Source organism: Chelonia mydas, chromosome 8 (assembly GCF_015237465.2).
Source record: "Chelonia mydas isolate rCheMyd1 chromosome 8, rCheMyd1.pri.v2, whole genome shotgun sequence".
Classification (NCBI taxonomy): Eukaryota; Metazoa; Chordata; order Testudines; family Cheloniidae; genus Chelonia; species Chelonia mydas.
In genome coordinates this window covers 92262062-92283106 of record NC_057854.1, presented here as the reverse complement: position 1 = coordinate 92283106, position 21045 = coordinate 92262062, and the positions used below count along the sequence as shown (strand labels likewise).

General features: G+C 41.0%; 1 protein-coding gene and 1 long non-coding RNA gene across 2 annotated transcripts in view; one reads left to right on the top strand and one right to left on the bottom strand.

Annotated features, from left to right (window-relative positions):
* The first annotated feature begins 1243 nt into the window (after positions 1-1243).
* The window catches only part of C8A (complement C8 alpha chain), a 40248-nt gene continuing 20446 nt past the window's right edge, over positions 1244-21045 (top strand). Inside the window, exons 1-6 of the mRNA XM_007059058.3 lie at positions 1244-1508; positions 4305-4401; positions 5691-5835; positions 9748-9892; positions 13213-13402; positions 18534-18734. Of these exons, the coding sequence (XP_007059120.2) occupies positions 1255-1508; positions 4305-4401; positions 5691-5835; positions 9748-9892; positions 13213-13402; positions 18534-18734 (1032 nt within the window). The 5' untranslated portion in view covers positions 1244-1254. The remainder of the gene's footprint in view (positions 1509-4304; positions 4402-5690; positions 5836-9747; positions 9893-13212; positions 13403-18533; positions 18735-21045) is intronic.
* Positions 2946-20661, bottom strand: LOC122461489. The gene is made up of 5 exons (XR_006283421.1): positions 19547-20661; positions 18424-18558; positions 16130-16230; positions 14211-14300; positions 2946-4384 (listed from the first exon to the last, which is right to left on the bottom strand). It is a non-coding gene; the product is annotated as an uncharacterized LOC122461489 (long non-coding RNA).

Here is a 21045-nt window from a genome sequence, read left to right as displayed (position 1 = left end):
TATATGCCAGCAATACAGAGTACTTCAACATCAGGAGAAACTGATTTGGGATAAAAATATTAACAGAGTACCTGATCCAGAGCTTCCATTGAAACCAGTGGGAGCTTTTCTAATGACTTCAACAGGTACAGGATCAAGCCCATAGCCTAACCCCAATTTGAGAGTCTTCTTTTATTCCCATTTATCCAGCTTATTGTTTTGTCCCAATCTGAAGCTCTGGGGATACTTTCCTGAAGTTAGACAGTATAAGTTGTGCGTCTAACGCATTGCCAGCATTTCAAGCAAAGAGGTTCAAAGAATTAGAAACAGCAATCCAACACACAGACAAGTTCAATTCATAATGTTGTACATGGAATCGTAACTGAAAGTGAGATTATATGTAACACCTTGGAAAGCATTTCTTTAATTCCACCTCTAACAGGATGTGCATTGCTTTACCGCTTAAATCTCTCCATATCAATTCGCCCTCTAATAAAAAATAAATAATTGACCAGGCCCAGCAGTTAGAAATTGTTGCACAAACCAGCCCAGCCTTATTTCTAGGAGGCATTCCACAAATAATTTTCATTATATATGGTATGTTTCTGATCTGTTATCATGGAGAAGGCATTTGACTGTGCAAAGCAGCCATTTATATTAAAGGTCGTCAGAACTTTGGGCTGCAGATGGATTTGACAGCTGGGTTCACAGAGCATATAGAACAGAACAGAACTTTAGATTTCAGGTGCACCTTTTTCATCCCAGATCACTTTAGATTCCGGTGACGCAGTGACTGCATAGGCAAACCCAACAGCCATTATGAGTCAGGCAATAACTCACCCACATCCTTGGACTCTGGGAACTATTTTATTGAAATGGACAATGGAGAAAAATGAATTGCCATTACCTTTAGTATTCCTTACAGTGCATGGCACTTTCTGTTCCTTGTAACCGAATTCTACAATATTCAATTTGCCATACTGCCAAACTTCCCCACAGCTAAATTATTTTAGTTATCAGAAACACCAAAAATTACATACAAGTTACAAAATTAAATAAAATAAGAATCCCTCTCCCACAAAATTAGTCAGAGTGCCTGAGGTTGGTCCAATGATCATTTCACTGATAAGTCTTATTTGACTTTAATGTGTAAATAGAAACTTGGGTAAATATATTCCCTTGCCTAATATCTGGGCATTTGTTTAAAAAAAAAAAAAAGGCAATGACCTTCAGAATACATCTTGGGGCCCCGTGATTTGATTTGTGCTTTTGTCAATGATTTACAGTATTCTGCAATGCTCAGAATTGGGAGGTTTTGCTATTCTACCCATCAGCACTGGAACCAAAGGGTCTCCAAGGCAAAGGAAAAACTTGTTTTCAACTATTTTATATGAAATATTTACATATGGAAAAGAAATGTGGTGGAGCCTGAATGAAGTTTCTCCTCTGATTCTCTGGTTAGCTTATCTAATATCATGTCAGGATACAGTTACAGCACATAGTGAGGTAACAGGATTGCCTTCCCAGAGGTAAGTCTATCTCTATATAATTTAACATACAGCTGTACATTACTGTCTATCTGGCTAGCCCATCAATTCAGTCTCAAATGGAGGCATATGGGCACTGTTATCTGTAAACAGCTACCAGAAAAGAATATTGGCAATCATCCAAATCATAGTCTAGTAATTGGCATTCCTTGTTGTTTGCATGGTACTTTATTCTTTTAAGGGAGAATATTCATTCATTTTAAATTTACTGTGCTATATTTGTGTACTTTGGGTTGCTATCTCTATACATCAAGCTTTATTTATAATTAATATTTTGCTTTCAATTGTAGTGTTTGCAACACTACAGTTATGTCATATTTATGATTTGAATGTTAAACATTATTTGATTTGCTCAACATTGAAATAATGAATTAAATGGGAATTATATATCTTCATATTTATTTCCCCATTGTATCTCATTACGATGTCATTGTGCCTTAAAAAAGGAACAAACAAGTGACATTTCTTTAAAGAAAACAGTTTGAAGATAGGAAAAAATATTGGATTTTTCTGCAGCTGTTAATTGCAAACTTGTTTTAAAGGCAAATATGATTTTGAAGGCTCAAAAAAGATATCTGTGATAATTGGAACATGGAGGCAGGGAGGACATAGAAAGGAAATAATGCTTGGTAGAGATACATTTAATTATGAAGGCTTACTCTGGTAATCCCTTTTGAAAGTGAACAAAGCAGAGATTTTTGATGTTTGATGAACTTATCAAACAAGGCAGAATAATGAAGAGGTAAATTTAAAAAGCTAGGTGAAGGTGAGCCAATTAAATACTTTATGAAGTGCTGAAGGGCATAGCCACCAAACCCTTCCATCAGGACGAATATATGTTTTCTAGGGTGCTCCGTCTTCATGTTTCTGCTGTTTGTCTGCAGATCCAGTGTGTTTTCATCTAGCACACTGATCTGTATCCACAGGCTCCTTTGCTGAGCATTTGTTTCATTTAGTATTCTCTCTTCTCAAGCTTCTGATGAATCCCTAATGTACCCCATACCTCCTCTAATTATCAGTGTTTCTTTTTGGACCATAGTCTCTTAAGTAAAACAGATTGCTCATTAGTTAATCGCCAAAAATAATCATCATGCTGAGGGGTAGAAATAAACCCACAAAACATGTTTTGAGCTAAGGCAGACACCGCTATTTTGGTACAGTACTCCACAACACCAAACAATGCTTTATCCAAATACAAATTGTAAGATTTGATGGGCAAAGGCTCATAAGTAGTGCACTGGGTGGTGAGACAAATATTTCCCTGGTGCTATGTATGAGCTTCTTTGAGGATCTGATCCAAAGCCCATTGAAGTCAATAAGAGTCTTTCAATGGGCTTTGGATCAGGCCTAGAGAGAATTATGTCTGTACACTGAATTTCTGAGCCTTATACAGCACTTTTTTTTCTTTTTTTTTTAAACACACTCCTTACGTGGCTAAAACTCCCTTTGAGGACAATGAGAGTTTTCTTTGAGTAGGGAGTGAGTGAGGAGTTTTGAATAAGGCCCTCTATGCCTCAGCCTTAATAGTTGTTGTGTCCTTTCTTTTGGGGGGATTTAGTTTCCCTATATGCTGTAGTGTACAGTGCATTTCAACCATATCATTAAATTAGACTGTAAAATTATAAGGTGGATTCCATATACTCACATGGATATTGTTTGGTTGTGTTATCAGAACACTGGGGCAAATTACTGGTTGGTGCAAATGTGTAGAGCTCTGTTGACTTCAGTGGAGTTTCACTTATTTACACCAGAAGAGAATTTGACCCGTGGTCTTTACAGATCTGAATGGTTATTCCGCTCTCAGTTATACCGATAAAAAGCCAGTGCAACAGACTGATGGCAAAGGGATTTCACAGGCATAAGGAAGGGTACAATTTAGCCCAATCACATTTAGAATTGTATTGACATGGTTTCATTCCATCTACGCATTTCAGAATCATTTCCAAATTTCCATTAATGTTTTTTAACTCTGTGTTGACATTGTAATGCCATGTTCATGCACTTGTAATTACATTATCTTGACAATTTGGGGGTGAGATGTGAGAGGAAAAGCAAAAAGTGGATTTCACTCGAAACTTTTATATTTTTGCTATTCCTCCACTTCACTACAGAGTATTTTGCTTTCTTTTTCCTTAATGTAATAGTTGCACCTTATCCTTTTGCAATACCCTCTCCTACTGTATCTTCTGTGTCTATTATATTCGTAGCCTTCACCTTTAAATTTCCTCTCATATTAATTATATGCTTTCCTTTACAAATTGTCCTCAAAAGAAGCTTCAAGGTCAAAATGCTGCTTGTTATTTTACTTGGATTCTCAGTGTGAATTCAAATCAGCTTTCTCTTCCGTCTCCAGCATTCTGTTTCTGGTCATATTCTAGAATATGGGTATAATCCATTATTTATTAGGAGCTTTATGTTTGGTTTTTACAACACCCATTATCACATATACCATACTGGAAAAGCATGTAATCTATTGGTAGAACAGGAAACAGGAGATCAAGACATCCAGTTCCTGCTTTTTCTTCTGCCACTGGCAAATTCTATTGGTCAGATTTTTAGCTGGCGCAGCCTGGTGTAGCTCCAATGACCTCAGTGCAGTTACACTGATTTACACCACCTGTGGTTTGGATCCAACTCTCTCCAGCAAAAGTTTCCTCTAAAATCTGTGATTGTATGGAAAATGGATATGATTTTCCTCCTGCTGCTTGGCTCCACAGCTATTACCTCTTCTTAAAACTCCACTCCAAAACTTAGGCCGGTATCATTTACTCTCTTCAGAAGAACCAGCAGAGATGTCAATACTCCAGCTCCTGTGAACTGTCAGCTAAGCCAGTGGTCAGAATGGACTGGTTGCTTTCCTTGCCAAGAGAAAAAAGTAAGTCTCAACCATAATGTATTCACTTATCTTCAGATGTGTCTGATGAGCATGTACGCAGATTAATTATATGTATTATGCATATTCATAGTTTCTGAAACATCCAGTAAACTCATCCAAATATGATAAACATTATCTTGTATTAGAAACCTGGGACCTGAGTCTCCTCTTACTTATGCTGGTGTAAATTAGGAGTAATTTAATTGAAGCCAAAAGTGTTAGAAAGGTGCAAAACTGGTGCAAATGAGAGAAGAATCAGGCATGCAATATTTGGCTAATTGTTTTCTTCTTTATTTAGCTGGGTTTTAATTGAATTTCTGTTGACTCAATGCAAATATTCAGATATAAAAACACTTTGGAAAGCATTCTTTGTTCATCAGCTCTGTTTACTCTGATTTTTGTATCATTTCACGTGTTTCTTCATAACTGTTAAGTATTGGTCATAACTTCTATTTTCCACTTATATTATAGGCAGAAAGCAAGAGGTCAAGCATATGGAATGAGTGAGAAAGGAAGAACCATACTCCAAATGGGGTTGCTCTTCCTTTTGTTCAGTTTGATAGGCAGCAGCATCCACCATTAATCAGCCACAAAAGCTGTGTGCCTTTCAGGATCTCAGTTGTGATTTTTGTTTGTCTGCATCTGATATTCCTATAGCTCTCACCACATTCCACTCCAAAACATATGTAACTGGAAAAGCTTATTACCACATCAAAGGCATAGAACAAAGGCACAAGGTCCAGAATTTGGAAAAATTAACTAACTTTACCAGGTGTTGGACCTAATGGAACAGGGACAGTTAGTTGAAATGTGTGCAGTTAACAGAAAATGAGGACTGGGAAGTTTCCCTGCTCCATCTGAAAGGACTGCAGTATCTGCAGGATGTTGAAATTAATATGTAATCTATTCCACCACTGTAAAAGAGCCGCTTAGTTCAAAATAATAGGTGTTATTCAACTCACACTGGTGTAAATCAGGAGTAACTCCACTGAAGTCAATGGATGTACACCAAATTTACAACAGTGCAAGGAGGGGGGGGGAAAATCCAGCCCATTGTCTCTCACCTTATTTTCATTCTTGCTAAGCTCTTTAATTTCCATAGTTGGCTGCAGTAATATTTATTTATTCCTAAATAATTAAAACACGTTCTAACAGGTTAATTTGTAAAGGAGATTTGTTTTTACCACTAAATATTTAATCGAAATCTTATAATTTCTGGATATAAAGTTCTTGTTAATTGGCCAGTTTCTTTGCTTTTTTATTTTATTTTATTATTCAATGTGATTTAGTACAGATACAGAGCTTTGCTGCAGCCTGCCAAGTTTAAGGGGAGTAAATGCACTGGTCATTTTTGGGATGAGGCAGCATGCCGAGCAACAGAAACATGTGCAGCAAGCCAACGCTGTGGAAAAGATTTTCAGTGTGAGGAGACAGGTATGTGAAATGCTATCGGGAACAACAGCAAATGAATTTAGGTCCTGGATGAGATAATCAATGAGAGCAATGGACCAGTACCTCAGCTTCCTCAGTGTAAATTCTCTGGCTAAATTACATTTCCCATGATGCACCACTTTCTCTCATGGTAAGGGAAGGGAATGTGTCCTATGAGTCCCTGGATGTGGTGTATCATGGGAGATGTAGTCTGCCCAGATTTCAGATATTGGCTTAATCACAACCTCTCTCATTTCAGGTATTTGGTTTTTTGATGAAAAATTAAAATTTGTGGAAAACAGATAGCTTTCATGAAAATGTTGTTTTGTCAAAAAACCAAACAAACAATTTTCTATCAAAAAGTTTTGACAGAAATTTTTTCTACCAGCACTAGCTACGGTAGAATCAGGAGATCAGGTGGCTGTCCCTGCAAGATTAGGTTGAATCAGTATAGTTTTTGCTTACAACACAATAGTGCCAAGTTCTGCTTTCTAGTATATAATACCATTATAGATATTAGGAAACATTTGCACCATATCTAGGGCCAGATCTTTAGCTGGTGGAAGTCAGCATTCCTTTGCAGACATCAATGGAACGACACCAATTTACTCCAGCGGCAGATATGTCCCTTCATTTTCAATGGCACAAGTATTCTCAAGTTGTGCCTCCTGCAAACATTCATTTCTGAATATAATTATCGTAACAAATTCCCAAAGCACCTTCTGCAACTTGAAAAGGCAAATCTGTACATTAACCTGACAGAGTTAATTGCAGTTAGCCAACTGAAGAAGCAATTTATTCTTGTAGTTCCTATTCAGGAACATGATCTTAGATCATAAACATACTGGAGCATCGCAAAATGAACTTGACAAGATTCCCACACAGTGGATCCATTATTTAGAACTTAGGAGGTGTCCAACCCAGGCTCCACAGTTGTGCTGCGCTGCACATTGCCAGGGAAAGTTTTAGGATGGTTTCAAGTTCAAACTCTGCTTTTCTCTAAACAATAAGGCCCAAATCCTGGTCCAAGTAACCCAGATAAGCATTAAGAAGATTTGTAGATGCAGGGAGGGAATAGTCCTTTCTTTCAAGCTATAGTGATATAGCAGAAAGCACTGAAGTAGCCCTTGTGGCTCTTTTGCCCATCGCTGTAGTGAAGAATAGCTAGCAGATCACAGATCCACCAGCTTGCTGGCCCCCTAAACTCCTGCTCAAAGGGGTGCATGGATCCCCATGAATCACAGAGTATATGCCCCCTGCCTAGTCCTCTGGAATCCTGCCCCCTCTCTGCTGCAGGCAGAAGATACCAGTTCTACTCCTGCAATAGCTCATCTCTACCTGGGAGGGAGAGCGGGCAGTGTGACTTCCTAAGACATAAGAACGGCCATACTGGGTCAGACCTAAGGTCCATCTAGCCCAGTATCCTGTCTTCCAAAAGTGGCCAATGCCAGGTGCCCCGGAGGGAGTGAACAGTGCAGGTAAGACATTGTAATACATATGAAAAACAATACAGGATATAAATACAGGAATAAAATGGTCAGACACATAGAAGAACATGAATTGTTGCGCAAAAGTCAACGTGGTTTCTGTAAAGGGAGATCATGTCTTACTAATCTATTAGAGTTCTTTGAGGGGGTCAAACAAACATGTGGACAAGGGGGATCCAGTGGACATAGTGTACTTAGATTTCCAGAAAGCCTTTGACAAGGTCCCTCACCAAAGGCTCTTACGTAAATTAAGTTGTCATGGGTAAGAGGAAAGATCCTTTCATGGACTGAGAACTGGTTAAAAGACAGGGAACAAAGGATAGAAATAAATGGTAAATTTTCAGAATGGAGAGGGGTAACTAGTGGTAGTTCCCCAAGGGTTAGTCCTAGGACCAATCCTATTCAACTTATTCATAAATGATCTGGAGATAGGGGTAAACAGTGAGGTGGCAAAGTTTGCAGATGATACTAAACTGCTCAAGATAGTTAAGACCAAAGCAGACTGTGAAGAACTTCAAAAAGATCTCACAAAACTAAGTGATTGGGCAACAAAATGGCAAATGAAATTTAATGTGGATAAATGTAAAGTAATGCACACTGGAAAAAATAACCCCAACTATGCATACAATATGATTGGGGCTAATTTAGCTATGACGAATCAGGAGAAAGATCGTGGATAGTTCTCTGAAGATGTCCACCCAGTGTGCAGCGGCAGTCAAAAATGCTAACGGGATGTTAGGAATCATTAAAAAAGAGATAGAGAATAAGAAGCAGAAGATCTTATTGCCCTTATAGAAATCCATGAATACTGCGTTCAGATGTGGTCCCCTCATCTCAAAAAAAGACATACTGGCATTAGAAAAGCTTCAGAAAAGGGCAACAAAAATGATTAGGGGACTGGAATACATGATTTATGAGGAGAGGCTGAGGGAACTAGGATTGTTTAGTCTGCAGAAGAGAAGAATGAGAATGAGAAGAATTTGATAACTGCTTTCAACTACCTGAAAGGGGGCTCCAAAGAGGATGGATCTAGGCTGTTCTCAGTGGTAGCAGATGACAGAACAAGGAGTAATGGTCTCAAGTTGCAGGGTGAGAGGTTTAGGTTGGATATTAGGAAACACTATTTCACTAGGAGTGTGGTGAAGCACTGGAATGGGTTATCTAGGGAGGTGGTGGAATCTCCTTCCTTTGAAGTTTTTAAGGTCAGGCTTGACAAAGCCCTGGCTGGGATGATTTAGTTGGGGATTAGTCCTGCTTTGAGCAGGGGGTTGGACTAGATGACCTCCTGAGGTCCCTTCCAACCCTGATATTCTATGATGATATGATAGAGGTATATAAAATCATGAGTGGTGTGGAGAAATTGAATAAGGAAAAGTTATTTACTCGTTCCCATAATATAAGAACTAGAGGCCACCAAATGAAATTAATGGGTAGCAGGTTTAAAACAAATAAAAGGAAGTTCTTCTTCACTCAGCGCACAGTCAACCTGTGGAACTCCTAGCCTGAGGAGGTTGTGAAGGCTAGGACTAAAACAGGGTTTAAAAGAGAACTGGATAAATTCATGGAGGTTAAGTCCATTAATGGCTATTAGCCAGGATGGGTAAGGAATGGTGTCCCTAGCCTCTGTTTGTCAGAGCATGGAGATGGATGGCAGGAGAGAGAGATCACTAGATCACCATCTGTTAGGTTCACTCCCTCTGGGGCACCTGGCATTGGCCACTGTCGGTAGACAGGATACTGGGCTGGATGGACCTTTGGTCTGACCCAGTATGGCCGTTCTTATGTACAGTGGTCACTTTTAATAGTTCCACCATTTGCCAGCCCTGACCACAGAGGTTTCTGAGATACCAAGCTTTCCCCTGTACTGAATAGGGGTATTGTAAATGCCAGTGTGGGGGGTAACTTAACAAATGGTGACTTTTTAATGGTGACCACTGTACAGTTTGTGAACAAGACATCAAGTGCACCTTGCCCACTGGCCTCTTGAACCAGAGTAGTTAATTCACCATGAAGGGAAGCAGGTTGCCTATGGCAGCTTAACATCCAGCTGCAGGGAGAAGCTGAGTCACTGGACCCCTGGATGCTCAAGCCATACTGCTACCACAGCCAGGGCTGCCCACACTCAGATGTCTCTCTATGGGCCACCAGTGAAAGAAGATTGTGGTTGTTCTGCACCACCTGTGCCCATGAAGGAGCTTTAGCTGCTAGGGTCTCTGAAGACTCTACGATGGCAGAAGCCAGTGTAGACCCTGGGGTGTAATACACTCCTTTTACTGAAATAAATGGAACTTTTGCCTGAGTAAGGAGATGCAGGCTCAACCCTTCTTTATGGACTTGTGTCAGTGAACACTTAAACCAAAATTACCTACTTAGACTGAACAAGCATTGTAGAGATGATTAAGAGATTACATGTACATATACACTTCAGGTCGCTGTATAAAACCCCACCTTGTATGTAACGGAGAGCCAGACTGCAGAGATGGGTCTGATGAGAGTAACTGTGAGGATGAAGATATTGAAAGCCTCTGTGAAAACCTACAGCCAATTCCTGGGTCTGAAAGAGCAGCCCAAGGGTGAGTAATTAATCTCTATTTGCTGTTCTTTCAGTCAGACCAGGATTACATTTTTATGTTGCTCTTATTCTGTAGTAGCATCATTTCTCTATGAATTGAGCTCTGACAGCCTGCATAGTACTGTACAAAACAGAGGAGGAGGATATTGTCCCAAGGACTTCACAGTCTAAGTGTTACAGCAGTGAGTAGCACTGTAGCAGACAGGGCACTGGACTTTGAGTCAACAGACCTGGCATCTGATCCAAGTTCTGCATCTGACTCACTCTGGAAGCTTGAACAAATCACTTTAACTGCAGTGCAGACATGCCCAGAGAGGTTAACACCTGCAGCTGGCCCATGTCAGCTGACTCAGTCTCGCAAGACTCAGGCTAGGGGGCTATTTAATTGCAGTGTTGACATTTGGACTTGGGCTCGGGCTCGCCTGGCAGTGTCTCAGAGCCCAGGCTTCAACCCAAGCGTCTACCCCACAATTAAACAGCCCCCTAGCCTGAGCCCTCTGAGCAGGAGTCAGCTGACACAGGCCAGCCACTAGCATTCAGTTGCAGTGTAGACATGCCCTCCATGTTTCTGTTTGCCCCTCAGGGTAATAATAATAATAATTCCCCACCTTTGTAATGCCCTATTAAGCTATAACTTTCTCTATTTAATGAAAGCAATATATGAAATGAAATAGAACATTCTGAATGCTAAGTCTGATGCTTTCCCCACTTTGAAGAATTAAGAGCATTGATTTAGAGCATTCAGGGCCTGTCCTCAGTGTACCTACTTGCAGGAGAAAGTATTGCTTAATCAAATCCTAAACTGATTATGACTGAATTAGGTAAGAAAGAAGTGGAATCTAAGACAGGTAACACTGGCAAATTCTCTATGATGGCATCATTTAAAGTATAAGCTTAGCCTTATGTGAAAGAAAATAGGAGCTACAGTACGAGAATGGGTCATTCATCATATAACCACTACATTAGCTTGATCCAAAGCTACAGAAGTTGGTGGAAAGACTCTTTATGAGTTAAATGGGGTTGGTGGGGTTTTTTTTGGAAGAAGCCCCAAAGGAGTCTATCAAAAGCTTATCAGTCCACATATTTATTTTGTTTTCATTGTCATAGACTACTGTCATTTATATTTCCCTCGGCAAAGCACACAAGTGCTCAGTATCTTCATAAAGGGAAATCATGCCTCACCAATCTATTAGAATTCTTTGAAGGGATTAACATGCCTGTGGACAAGGGGGAAAACCATTGAAGATAGTGTACTTAGATTTTCAGAAAGCCTTTGACCAGGTCCCTGACTAAAGGCTCTTAAGCAAAGTAAGCTGTCATGGGATAAGAGGGAAGGTCCTCTCATGGATTGGTAACTGGATAAAAGATAGGAAACAAAGGGTAGGAATAAATGGTCAGTTTTCAGAATGGAGAGCGGTAAATAGTGGTGTCCCCCAGTGGTCTGTACTGGGACCAGTCCTATTCAACATATTCATAAATGATCTGGGAAAAAGGGTAAAACAGTGAGGTGGCAAAATTTGCAGATGATACAAAACTACTCAGGATAGTTAAGTCCAAGGCAGACTACAAACAGTTACAAAGGGACCTCTGAAAACTGGGTGACTGGGCAACAAAATGGCAGATGAAATTCAATGTTGATAAATGCAAAGTAATGCACATTGGAAAACATAATCCCAACTATACATATAAAATGATGGGGTCTAAATTAGCTGTTGCCACTCAAGAAAGATCTTGTGGATAGTTCTCTGAAAACATCCAGTCAATGGGCATCGGCAGTCAAAAAAGCGACCAGCATGTTGGGCATCATTAAGAAAGGGCGAGATAATAAGACAGAAAATATCATATTGCCCCTATATAAACCCATGGTACGCCCACATCTTGAATACTGCATGCAGATGTGGTCACCCCATCTCAAAAAAGATATATTGAAATTGGAAAAGGTTCAGAAAAGGGCAACAAAAATTAGGGGTATGGAACGGCTTCTGTATGAGGAAAGATTAATAAGACTGGGGACTTTTCTGCTTGAAAAAGAGATGACGACAAAGGGGGGATATGATAGAGGTCTATAAAATCATGACTGGTGTGGAGAAAGTAAATAAGGAAGTGTTATTTACTCCTTCTCATAACACAAGAACTAGGGGTCACCAAATGAAATTAATAGGCAGCATGTTTAAAAATATATATATATTTTTTCACAAAACGCAGTCAGTCATTGGAATTCTTTGCCAGAGGATGTTGTGAAGGCTAAGACTAACAGGATTCAAAAAAGAACTAGATAAGTTCATGGAGGATAGGTCCATCAATGGCTATTAGCCAGGATGGGCAGGGATGTGTCCCTAGCCTCTGTTTGGCAGAACCTGGGGATGGGCGACAGGGGATGGATCACTTGATGATTACCTGTTCTGTTCATTCCCTCTGGGGCACCTGGCATTGGCCACTGTCGGAAGACAGGACACTGGGCTAGATGGACCTTAGGTCTGACCCAGTATGGCCATTCTTATGTTCTTGAAGAGAATTTCCAGTTCTGAGGAATTTCTTAATGGACATCAGTGTATGCTACTTTCATTTCAGGCTACCAAGTTAGCAAAAAGACATTGACAAACTGAAGGGAATTGAGAGAAGAGAATCTAAAATGGTCAGGGAGCAGGAGGAAATGACTAATATGGAAAGATTAAGAGAACCAACTATGAATAATTTGACTAAGTGGGAGCAGTCTACAAATATATGGAGGGTGTTAACACCCAAGGGGAAACAGGTAAATGAGAGAACTAGCAGAAAAGTGGTGAAATTGAGAAACAGAACGTTTACTTTGAATACCAGGAAGAATTTTGTGACAGTGAGAGGGATTAGGAGGCTGTGAAATGATTTCCCAAGGGACTTGATGGAAGCCCCACAATTTGGGACATTTTTATAACTCTACCTGACCAAATACTAGAAAATGAACTACAGAGAACCATCTTTTATTGGAAGAGAGATGAACTGGATGATTTCATTAGTGTCTTCCATCTCTAATTTATGATTCTACGATACTGTCTTTGAAATAACAGGCTATTTGTCTCATTTTTAGTCAGAGAGACAAATCACTTTAGCTTAGTTCCCCCAGGAGAGGGCAAAAATGGAGAGGTGTGGAATCAAAACCTCCCATTTATGAAGTCGAAGATCCTGAGTCATTGCTATCCAAAGCAAACAGAGTCCAGTGTCTGAGAACAGAATGTATGTAAAGTCAAAGGGGGCAGGGGGAGAGAGAAAAGGTAGCAATTTTTCTTGTAGTAGCAAAGAAAGCTATAATTAATTTCTGGATGATGTCTCTTTTCATTAAAGATACAATGTTCTTACACAAGAAGAAATGCAATTTGTATATGATCCTAAGTATTATGGAGGCCAGTGTGAGTACATTTACAATGGAGAATGGCGGGAATTGAAGTATGACTCTGCATGTGAACATTTGTACTATGGGGATGATGAGAAATATTTTAGAAAACCCTACAATTTCCATGTATATCAATTTCTAGTAAGTATTTAAGATGTTAATTTAGAAACATTTTCTCACTAGGAACTGAAGTTTGCCTTAGAGATGTAATGTAGATTTTCTCAGGATATATATTACAGTTATTTGCAGCAGTAGAAAGATAACATTGAAGACCTACTTTCATGGATGAGCAGCCTCATATGCTCTGGGGCTGTTACTGAGATTGTGCATTTTGATACAATAGATTACTAGAGCAATTCCATATGTTTTGGGTCCAGTACTCCCTTCAATCAGGCTCTCCTTCAAATCCTTCCACACCACCCACTTTTTACAACAGTCTCTAAAGCAACAATTTTTTAGTTAACAATAAGCATTTGCACAACATAGTTATTTTTAAAATCCACACATCAAGGAACTAATGTGATTCTTGCTGCATCACCCAAGCAATCCTATTACTTATTCTGGTTGAGTGGACAAGGCACTGAAGTGGGTTTCTGCTTCCAGCTCGGCTATTAACGAACTGTGACACCTTGGACGAGTCACGTCACCCTCTCTGTGCCTCAGTTTCCCCATTTGTTAAATGGGGATGATGATACTTGCCCACTTTTACAGTGCTTTGAGATCTGCAGGCTGGATGACAAGTGCCATAGAAGAGCTAAGGCACCTCCCACCCCCACCTCTGTCTGTATAATGCTGGAGCTTTAAAATTCCACCTGTCCTGCTGGGAACTTCCTACACTGCAGGGTAAAGTCATCATTGCCATGGTTAGCAGTTAGTGTACTTTGACCATTGCTTATCCTAATCCCCGCTTTGTTACCTTTTGCTCCTCCTGTCAGGCTGTTATACTCACTTGTTGTCCATAGCCTCTTTGGGGCAGGGAAGGCCTCTTTGTTACCTCTTTGTACATTTCCCAGCACATGGAGGCAAGGGCTTTTAGGCACTAACACAAAACAAATAACAAACAGGGGAGGAAGGATAATCTAATGGTTAGGGTACTAGTCTAGGAACTATGGAGATTTTGCTCTGCCACAGACTTTCTGTGTGAGCTTGGTTAAGTTACTCAGAGCCAGATTTTCAAAGATATTTCAGCACCTAAAAATACAGATCAGAGCCTAGCGTGGTTTTCAAAAGCACCTAAGGACTGTAAGAAGGTGCTTTCTTATGCCTAACTCTCTCCATTCATCGTATGCGGGGCCTGGGCACCCAGCTTGAGGCTGAAGATTCCACTGCGTGGCAGGCAGCCTATGTGTTAGGCATTGCAGTGCTGAACAGAGTATCTTTAAGGATCTGGGCCCACAACCCTAAATCCCATTGAAATAGTTTTGAGTTAGATGCTTAACTTGCTTAGGATCTGTAGCATGAGGTCAAACACAGAGAGCCATGCTTTACGCACCTAATAGAGAACCCTCTCACCAGGAAGGTCCCCCATTTAGTAAGCTCCCCATAGGAAAATATCCTGATCATGTCTGTTAACTGTGGAGAAACAGGAACGCTATAGTCATGCCACAGGGACTTCTGAAAATCCTAGAAGGGACCTGTCTTCATTTTTAGGTGCCTTTGAAAATCTGGCCCTAGCCCTAGGCCATATTTGAAAATGGGTCTTCAGCTTCTAAGTCAATTTTCACCCTTTCAAAAATTTTACTATGCATTCCCACAGAACACACACTTCTTCCTGCAGCGGAGATGGACTTTTAGGCCTGGTCTACCCTGCTACTTTTTAGCACTGCAACTTTCTCACTCAGGGATGTGAAAAAAACACCCCACCCCCCCCAAGTGCTGCAAGTTTCAGTGCTGCAAAGTGGCAGTGTAGACAGTGGACCAGCGCTGGGAGCTACTCCCCTCATGGGGGGTGGTTTTTTTACAGCACTCTCCCAGCACTGGGGCCGCGACTACACAGCCACGTTAAAGCGCTGCCATGGCAGTGCTTAACGTTGCTAATGAAGACATGCCCTCAGATGAATACATTTTAAGGCCAGAAGGGACCACTGTGATCTAGTCTGACCACCTGAACAACACACCCCGCAGGACTTCCCTAAATTAAATTCCTGCTTCAAGTCCAGTTGTTGTGCTCAAACTAGAGCGTATCTTAAACATTTTCAGTCACGAAGAACCATTGGTAAATTGTTCCAATGGTTAGTTGCCCTCGCTGTTAAAAAAATTCCACCTTATTTCCAGTTTGAATTTGTCTAGCTTCAACGTCCAGCCATTGCATCTTGTTTTACCTTGATAATAGAAGGCTCTTCAATCTAGCAGACCAAATTTGTATTCCTATGTAGATATATATAAACTGTGATAAAATCACCCCCTTTCTCTTAGATAAACTAAAGAGATCAAGCTCCTGGAGTCTCTCGGTATATGGCATTCTGTCCAATCCTTTTAATCATTCTTGAGGCTCTTCTCTGAACCCTCTCCAATTTTTCAACATCCTTCCTGAAGTATGGACACCAGAACTGGACCTGGTATTCCTGCAGTGGTCACCCAGTGCCAAATGCAGAAGTAATATAATCTCCTTACTCCTCTCAATATTCCCCTGTTTATAGAGCCAAGGATTCCATTAGCTCTTTTGGCTACAGTGTCGCACTTCAGACTTCTGTTCAGTCCCTGCTTGCCAGGATAGAGTCCATCCTATAAATATGGCTTGCATATTTTGTGCCTAGATGTATGAATTTTGATTTTGGCCATATTGAAAGGCATATTGTTTGCCAGATCCCAGCTTATCACGCAAGCTAGATGGCTCTGTATCAGTGACCAGTTCTATTTGTTACTTACCACTCCCCTGATCTGTGGGTCATCTACAAACTTTAGCAGTCATGACTTCATGTTTTCTTCCAAGTCACTGATCAAAATTTTAAATATTTAGGGCCAAGAACCTGCAGGACCCCAAGAGAAAAAACACCTATTAGATGATGTTTTCCCCATTTGCAATTATATTGAGAGACGTATCCCATTTTTAATCCATTTAATGTTTGCCATGTTGATTGTGTCATTCTAGTTTCTTAATCAAAATGTTGTGCAGTACCAAATGCCTTACAGAACTCTAAATGCGCTACTTCACTGTAAAGCTCCAAAACGGTATTTTCTCTATATGCCCCTCAAGATGGCAAGCTATTCCATGCCGAGACTTGTTGCTTTCACTAAAAAATGTTATGCACTGTATAAACTACCAAAAAATTAAAAGAATGTTAAGATTGCAAAGTCAAGCACTAAAAAGTTAAGGAAGCCAGAACTAAGGTTGCCTGTGCAATCTTAATTTGGCCCTCTTGTGTGTAAGCGTTATGCTGCAGTTTATAATTACATGATCACATACCATATTGTCCACAGGATAGAAAATTCAATGCACAGGATGGACGGTGCTCACTTAACAAGCACCTGTTCAATATTTTGTGCCCCAACCCCGAGGGGCTTATTCACTGCATACTATTCAAATAGTGCTCTGAAGAAAGAATTACTAATTTCTTCATGGTCTTTTCTCTGGCACTCATCCCTACAGTATCTGAGTGCTTCACAGACATCTATTAAATTATCTTAACAACATCCCTGTGAGGAGGGTAATATTATCCCCATTTTAGAGATGTGGGGTTGAAGTACTGAGATTAAAATCCACAAATTTTGAGTTTAGGAGGACCTAATTTTTCAGAGTACGTAGCACTATAAAGCAGTTCATGTGGTGAAAGCACAGCTCCCACGGACTTCAGTTGCAGCTGTGAGTTCTCAACACTAGTCTCCCCGCTCCTTGGTTCCTGATGCCAGTCTCCTTGTCCAGCCAATCCCAGTCTTCCCCCTCCTCCCAGCTCCTCATCCAATTTCCATGTCCCTCACACCACCACCACCACCAACTGACACCCTCTTCCTGTTTTCCTCACTAGCTCCCACTCCTCGACCTGGCTCCCTGGCTCCTTGCCCAACACGTCCCAACTTCTACTCCCTCTACCCTGCCTCCCCCGCACCAACTCTCAGTCTCAGCTTCCCTTTCTGCTCCCAGTTGCAATTTCTTTGACAGCCAAACCCAGTTTCTCTCCCACCCCAGACATCTTGTCCCAATCTACTCATTTTCCCCCTCCCTGGTCCAGCTTTTTGACCATTGTGTGTTCAGATCAGAAAGCTTTCTCCTCCACACTGCCTGGGTGCCATCGCTGAGGGTCCAAGGCCTGGGCTACATGAGGGTGGGAGCGGGAACCAATCTAAGTTACGCAACTTCAGCTTACATGAATAACGTAGCCGACGTCGATGTACTTAGACCTACTCACTGCGGTGTCTTCACTGCAGCGAGTTGACTGCTGCCGCTCCCCCGGCGACTCTGCCTGCGCGCCTCATGGCGCTGGAGTACAGGAGTCGATGGGAGAGCGCTCGGGGGTCGATTTATCGCGTCTAGTCTAGACGCGATAAATCGACCCCCGCTGGATCGATAGTGGCCCGCCGATCCCGCGGGTAGTATGGATATACCCTAAGAGAGAGAGACCCCTGCTCTTAGTTCCAGTGCCCAGCATAGACAGCTAGGAGCTGACTTTTACAGCAAAAGTCCATCTGAGCCCCTGTAGCCCTGGGATGGACCGTGTTCAGTAACTCTGTGGGAATGGTGCATGCTCACGCTAGGAGCTGTCAGGGGCTCACTGTGGGTGGAATGTGCTTAGATTTTAATTGCTAAAATCTAAGCAGTCTCTACTGAGCAGGTGTTTATAATTTAATCTATGGTGTAGATTTTTCAAAGACTCAAAACTTGGTTAAATTGAGTCAGATTTGGCAAAAGGCACATCCCTAACACAAAGGCCACCACCATGCCAAATTTCAAGTCACTGCTCTCAAGTATAGGGGCACTAGAGTTGTTCAAAGAACATTTTTATTGTGGGCAAAAACAAAAAAAAAAATCTATTTCCCATTAACCCCATTCTCAGAAACAGTTGAACCATTTTTGATGATATTTTCCAGAAAATATTCAGCGTGAGTTAGGCACCACCTGGGAAAATTTCAGCCAAAACAATTAAGGTTTGGCAAAGTTATAAGCAACTGAAAACAGGGTTTTGTAATGGGAAGTGTCAGACTACTTTAATAATAAGCTGCATTACCTTACCACTGACTTCAGTTGGGGCAGGATCAGATACGTCAGCACAGAGAGTTATAAGATAAAGAAGGCAGGTCATAGCTGCAAAAGTAATGCCTCTTCTTTTCATTTCAGGCTCATGCTGATTCTGGATTCTCTTCTGAGTTTTATGATGATTCGAGAGATTTAATTGATGCCATAAAAAAAGATAAATCCACAAATTATGGCTTTACCTTTGGAATAAGTTATGCTAACATACCTCCCCTTTTTGAGCTAGGTTTCAGTTTATCAAAGGGTAAAGGATCCCTGAAGAATTTCACACAGTATAACGAGAAGGTAACAAAACAATGGTGCATGTGTTCTCTCAGTCATGTCTTGTTGCATTGTGCAATTTCAGTTTAACTTCTGTTAGTTTATTCCCTTACTTGCATGTTTTTTAAACAATAGTAATCGTACCTTCATTTGTTCATGTAATTGCAAATGTGTCATCATTAGTAATCTTGTTTGTTGGTCTTATTACATTTAAGCAAACAGAATCATTATAATGGGAATAAAATTGAATTACAAAGTATAAGAATAAATGTCATCTTGCCCCTTCCTGTTTCATGGCTATATTAAGTATATAAATAAAGAAATGCTTAAAGTGACAAACAGGGAGGGGAAAATATCAAGATGTTCATCAAAACAGTTGTCCTCAGGGAATGAGCTCCCGTGGCAAATAGATCTTGTTCAATTTAATACAAGCTGCAATATGGTGGTAAATTAAGCTTCTATTGTATCATAAGTTAAAAGTATCTTAGTAAACAAATAGTACTAAATGGAAGTGTTTATTTTTAGTAGAAAGTTTGTATCATGGCCAAATATGTGGTGACTCCCATTTAGACTTATTAATATTAATGATAATATTTTATATTTATACTATGTCTGTGATCTAGTTTTCTCTTGGTTAGTAACAAGGAACAGTAAAAGAGAATGATCTTGACAGTGTCCTACTTGAAGTGCTTACAAAACTGCTCTAACCTGGCACCATTAAAGTATCTAGTTCTTCCTTGTCTAAAGTCACATAATTTTTTTGACGAAAACAATCAGTGATTTTGTATCCTCAGAAAATGACTCATTAAAAGGGCTGGGTCACAAGGGTCACTCACCGCACCTCCTGCTGGTTCTCCCAGGGAATAGCTCCACCAGCCTGTGCTCCCATTCCGGTGGTGTCTTCCGCCATCCTATCTCCCACTACACTGATCACTCCCAGATCTACATCTTCCTCTTCATGACTTGGCCCTCCGGCCAGGTCACTAAAGTCCTCCCCTTCTGGGAAATTCAAAGGTCTTCCAGACTCTGCTGTCAGGATGGCATCTCCAACACGTTGTGCCACTACCCAGTGGCTGGTAGGGGAACCAAGGCCTGCCCTCTACACTGGGTTCCAGCCCAGGGATCCTATAACATGCAGCCAAGGCCTATATCTCTTTATTTCCCTGGGCTTCTTCCTACTTCACTGGTTTCTCCCCTCTCTGGGTTTACCAGCATCTTAACTCCTTCCACTCTAGTTAGTTAGTTAGTAACTATAGCCTGCCTTCCTACCACCACTGCTTGTGGCCAGCTGCTTGGCTATATACTGAGCCCCTCCTGCTCTGGCACAGCTGAGCCTACTCATAATTAGTGGCCAGCTCCCTGGCTCCCCCTCCAGGTGCACCCAGGGGATTTAATTGGCCTGCCTGGCCACCTTAACCTCTTCCAAGTCTGTGTGGGGCTGACACCCCATCACAGGCAGGGCAGCCCATTGTGTCAGTTTCTGAGACTTGGAGCAATGGCCCAAACATGAGAGAACTTGCAGGAGAATGCTCTCCAGTCACGTGGACTTTGGGGAACAGCATCCTCTGCCCTCAACAGGAGAACAGCCAGGGTGTCTGCACAGCTGAGAGACAGCTAATTAATGCTGAGTAGGGGAAGCAATGCCAAGCACCAGCTGCCATGTGGATTTGTTGATATACTCACTCTTCTCCTCTGCAGAGGACCTTGCAGAGACATGCTATGAAATGTACTAGGTGTGTGTGTGCACACATGTGACATTGCTATAGAGAAGATACAAGATTCTACTATTAGTACTATCTAAAGAAGGTCTTCTTTAACTTAAGTGGTAAAAGCTTATGTTTTCTGGAGCTGAAGGACCACAGATCTAGTACCAGCGCCAAGGGGAGAGGAGTGTGTGTATTTGTGTGTTAGCGAGCATGTGTGAGCGATGTAGTAATTGCATCTGGGTGTGGCACCTGGATCCTTTACATGGCCCCAAGAATCACATTGACTTTGTTTGGTGGAGTTCCCCTGCAAGAGGTTCTCCATTGCTTGGCTGTCCAGCACAGTGGCCATAACATAGTTTTGCTGTGTAAAGGGAAGTTACCAGGTTAAATCTGGCCACTACGTTTAGGTTTTACAAAACAAATACATTTTAACAGAACCTAACACCAATAGAAATGATTCAATTTTTAAAAAATATTTCTATTTTTAAGACATATAAACATTTTCTGGAAGCATTGCAATTCCATTATTGAAGCTTTGGGCTAGGCCATAGGAGCCAGCACCAAAATTGACTAAAAACTGTAAAGTGAAACTGACAGGCCGACTTTAATGGTCTAAGCTGAGAGATACG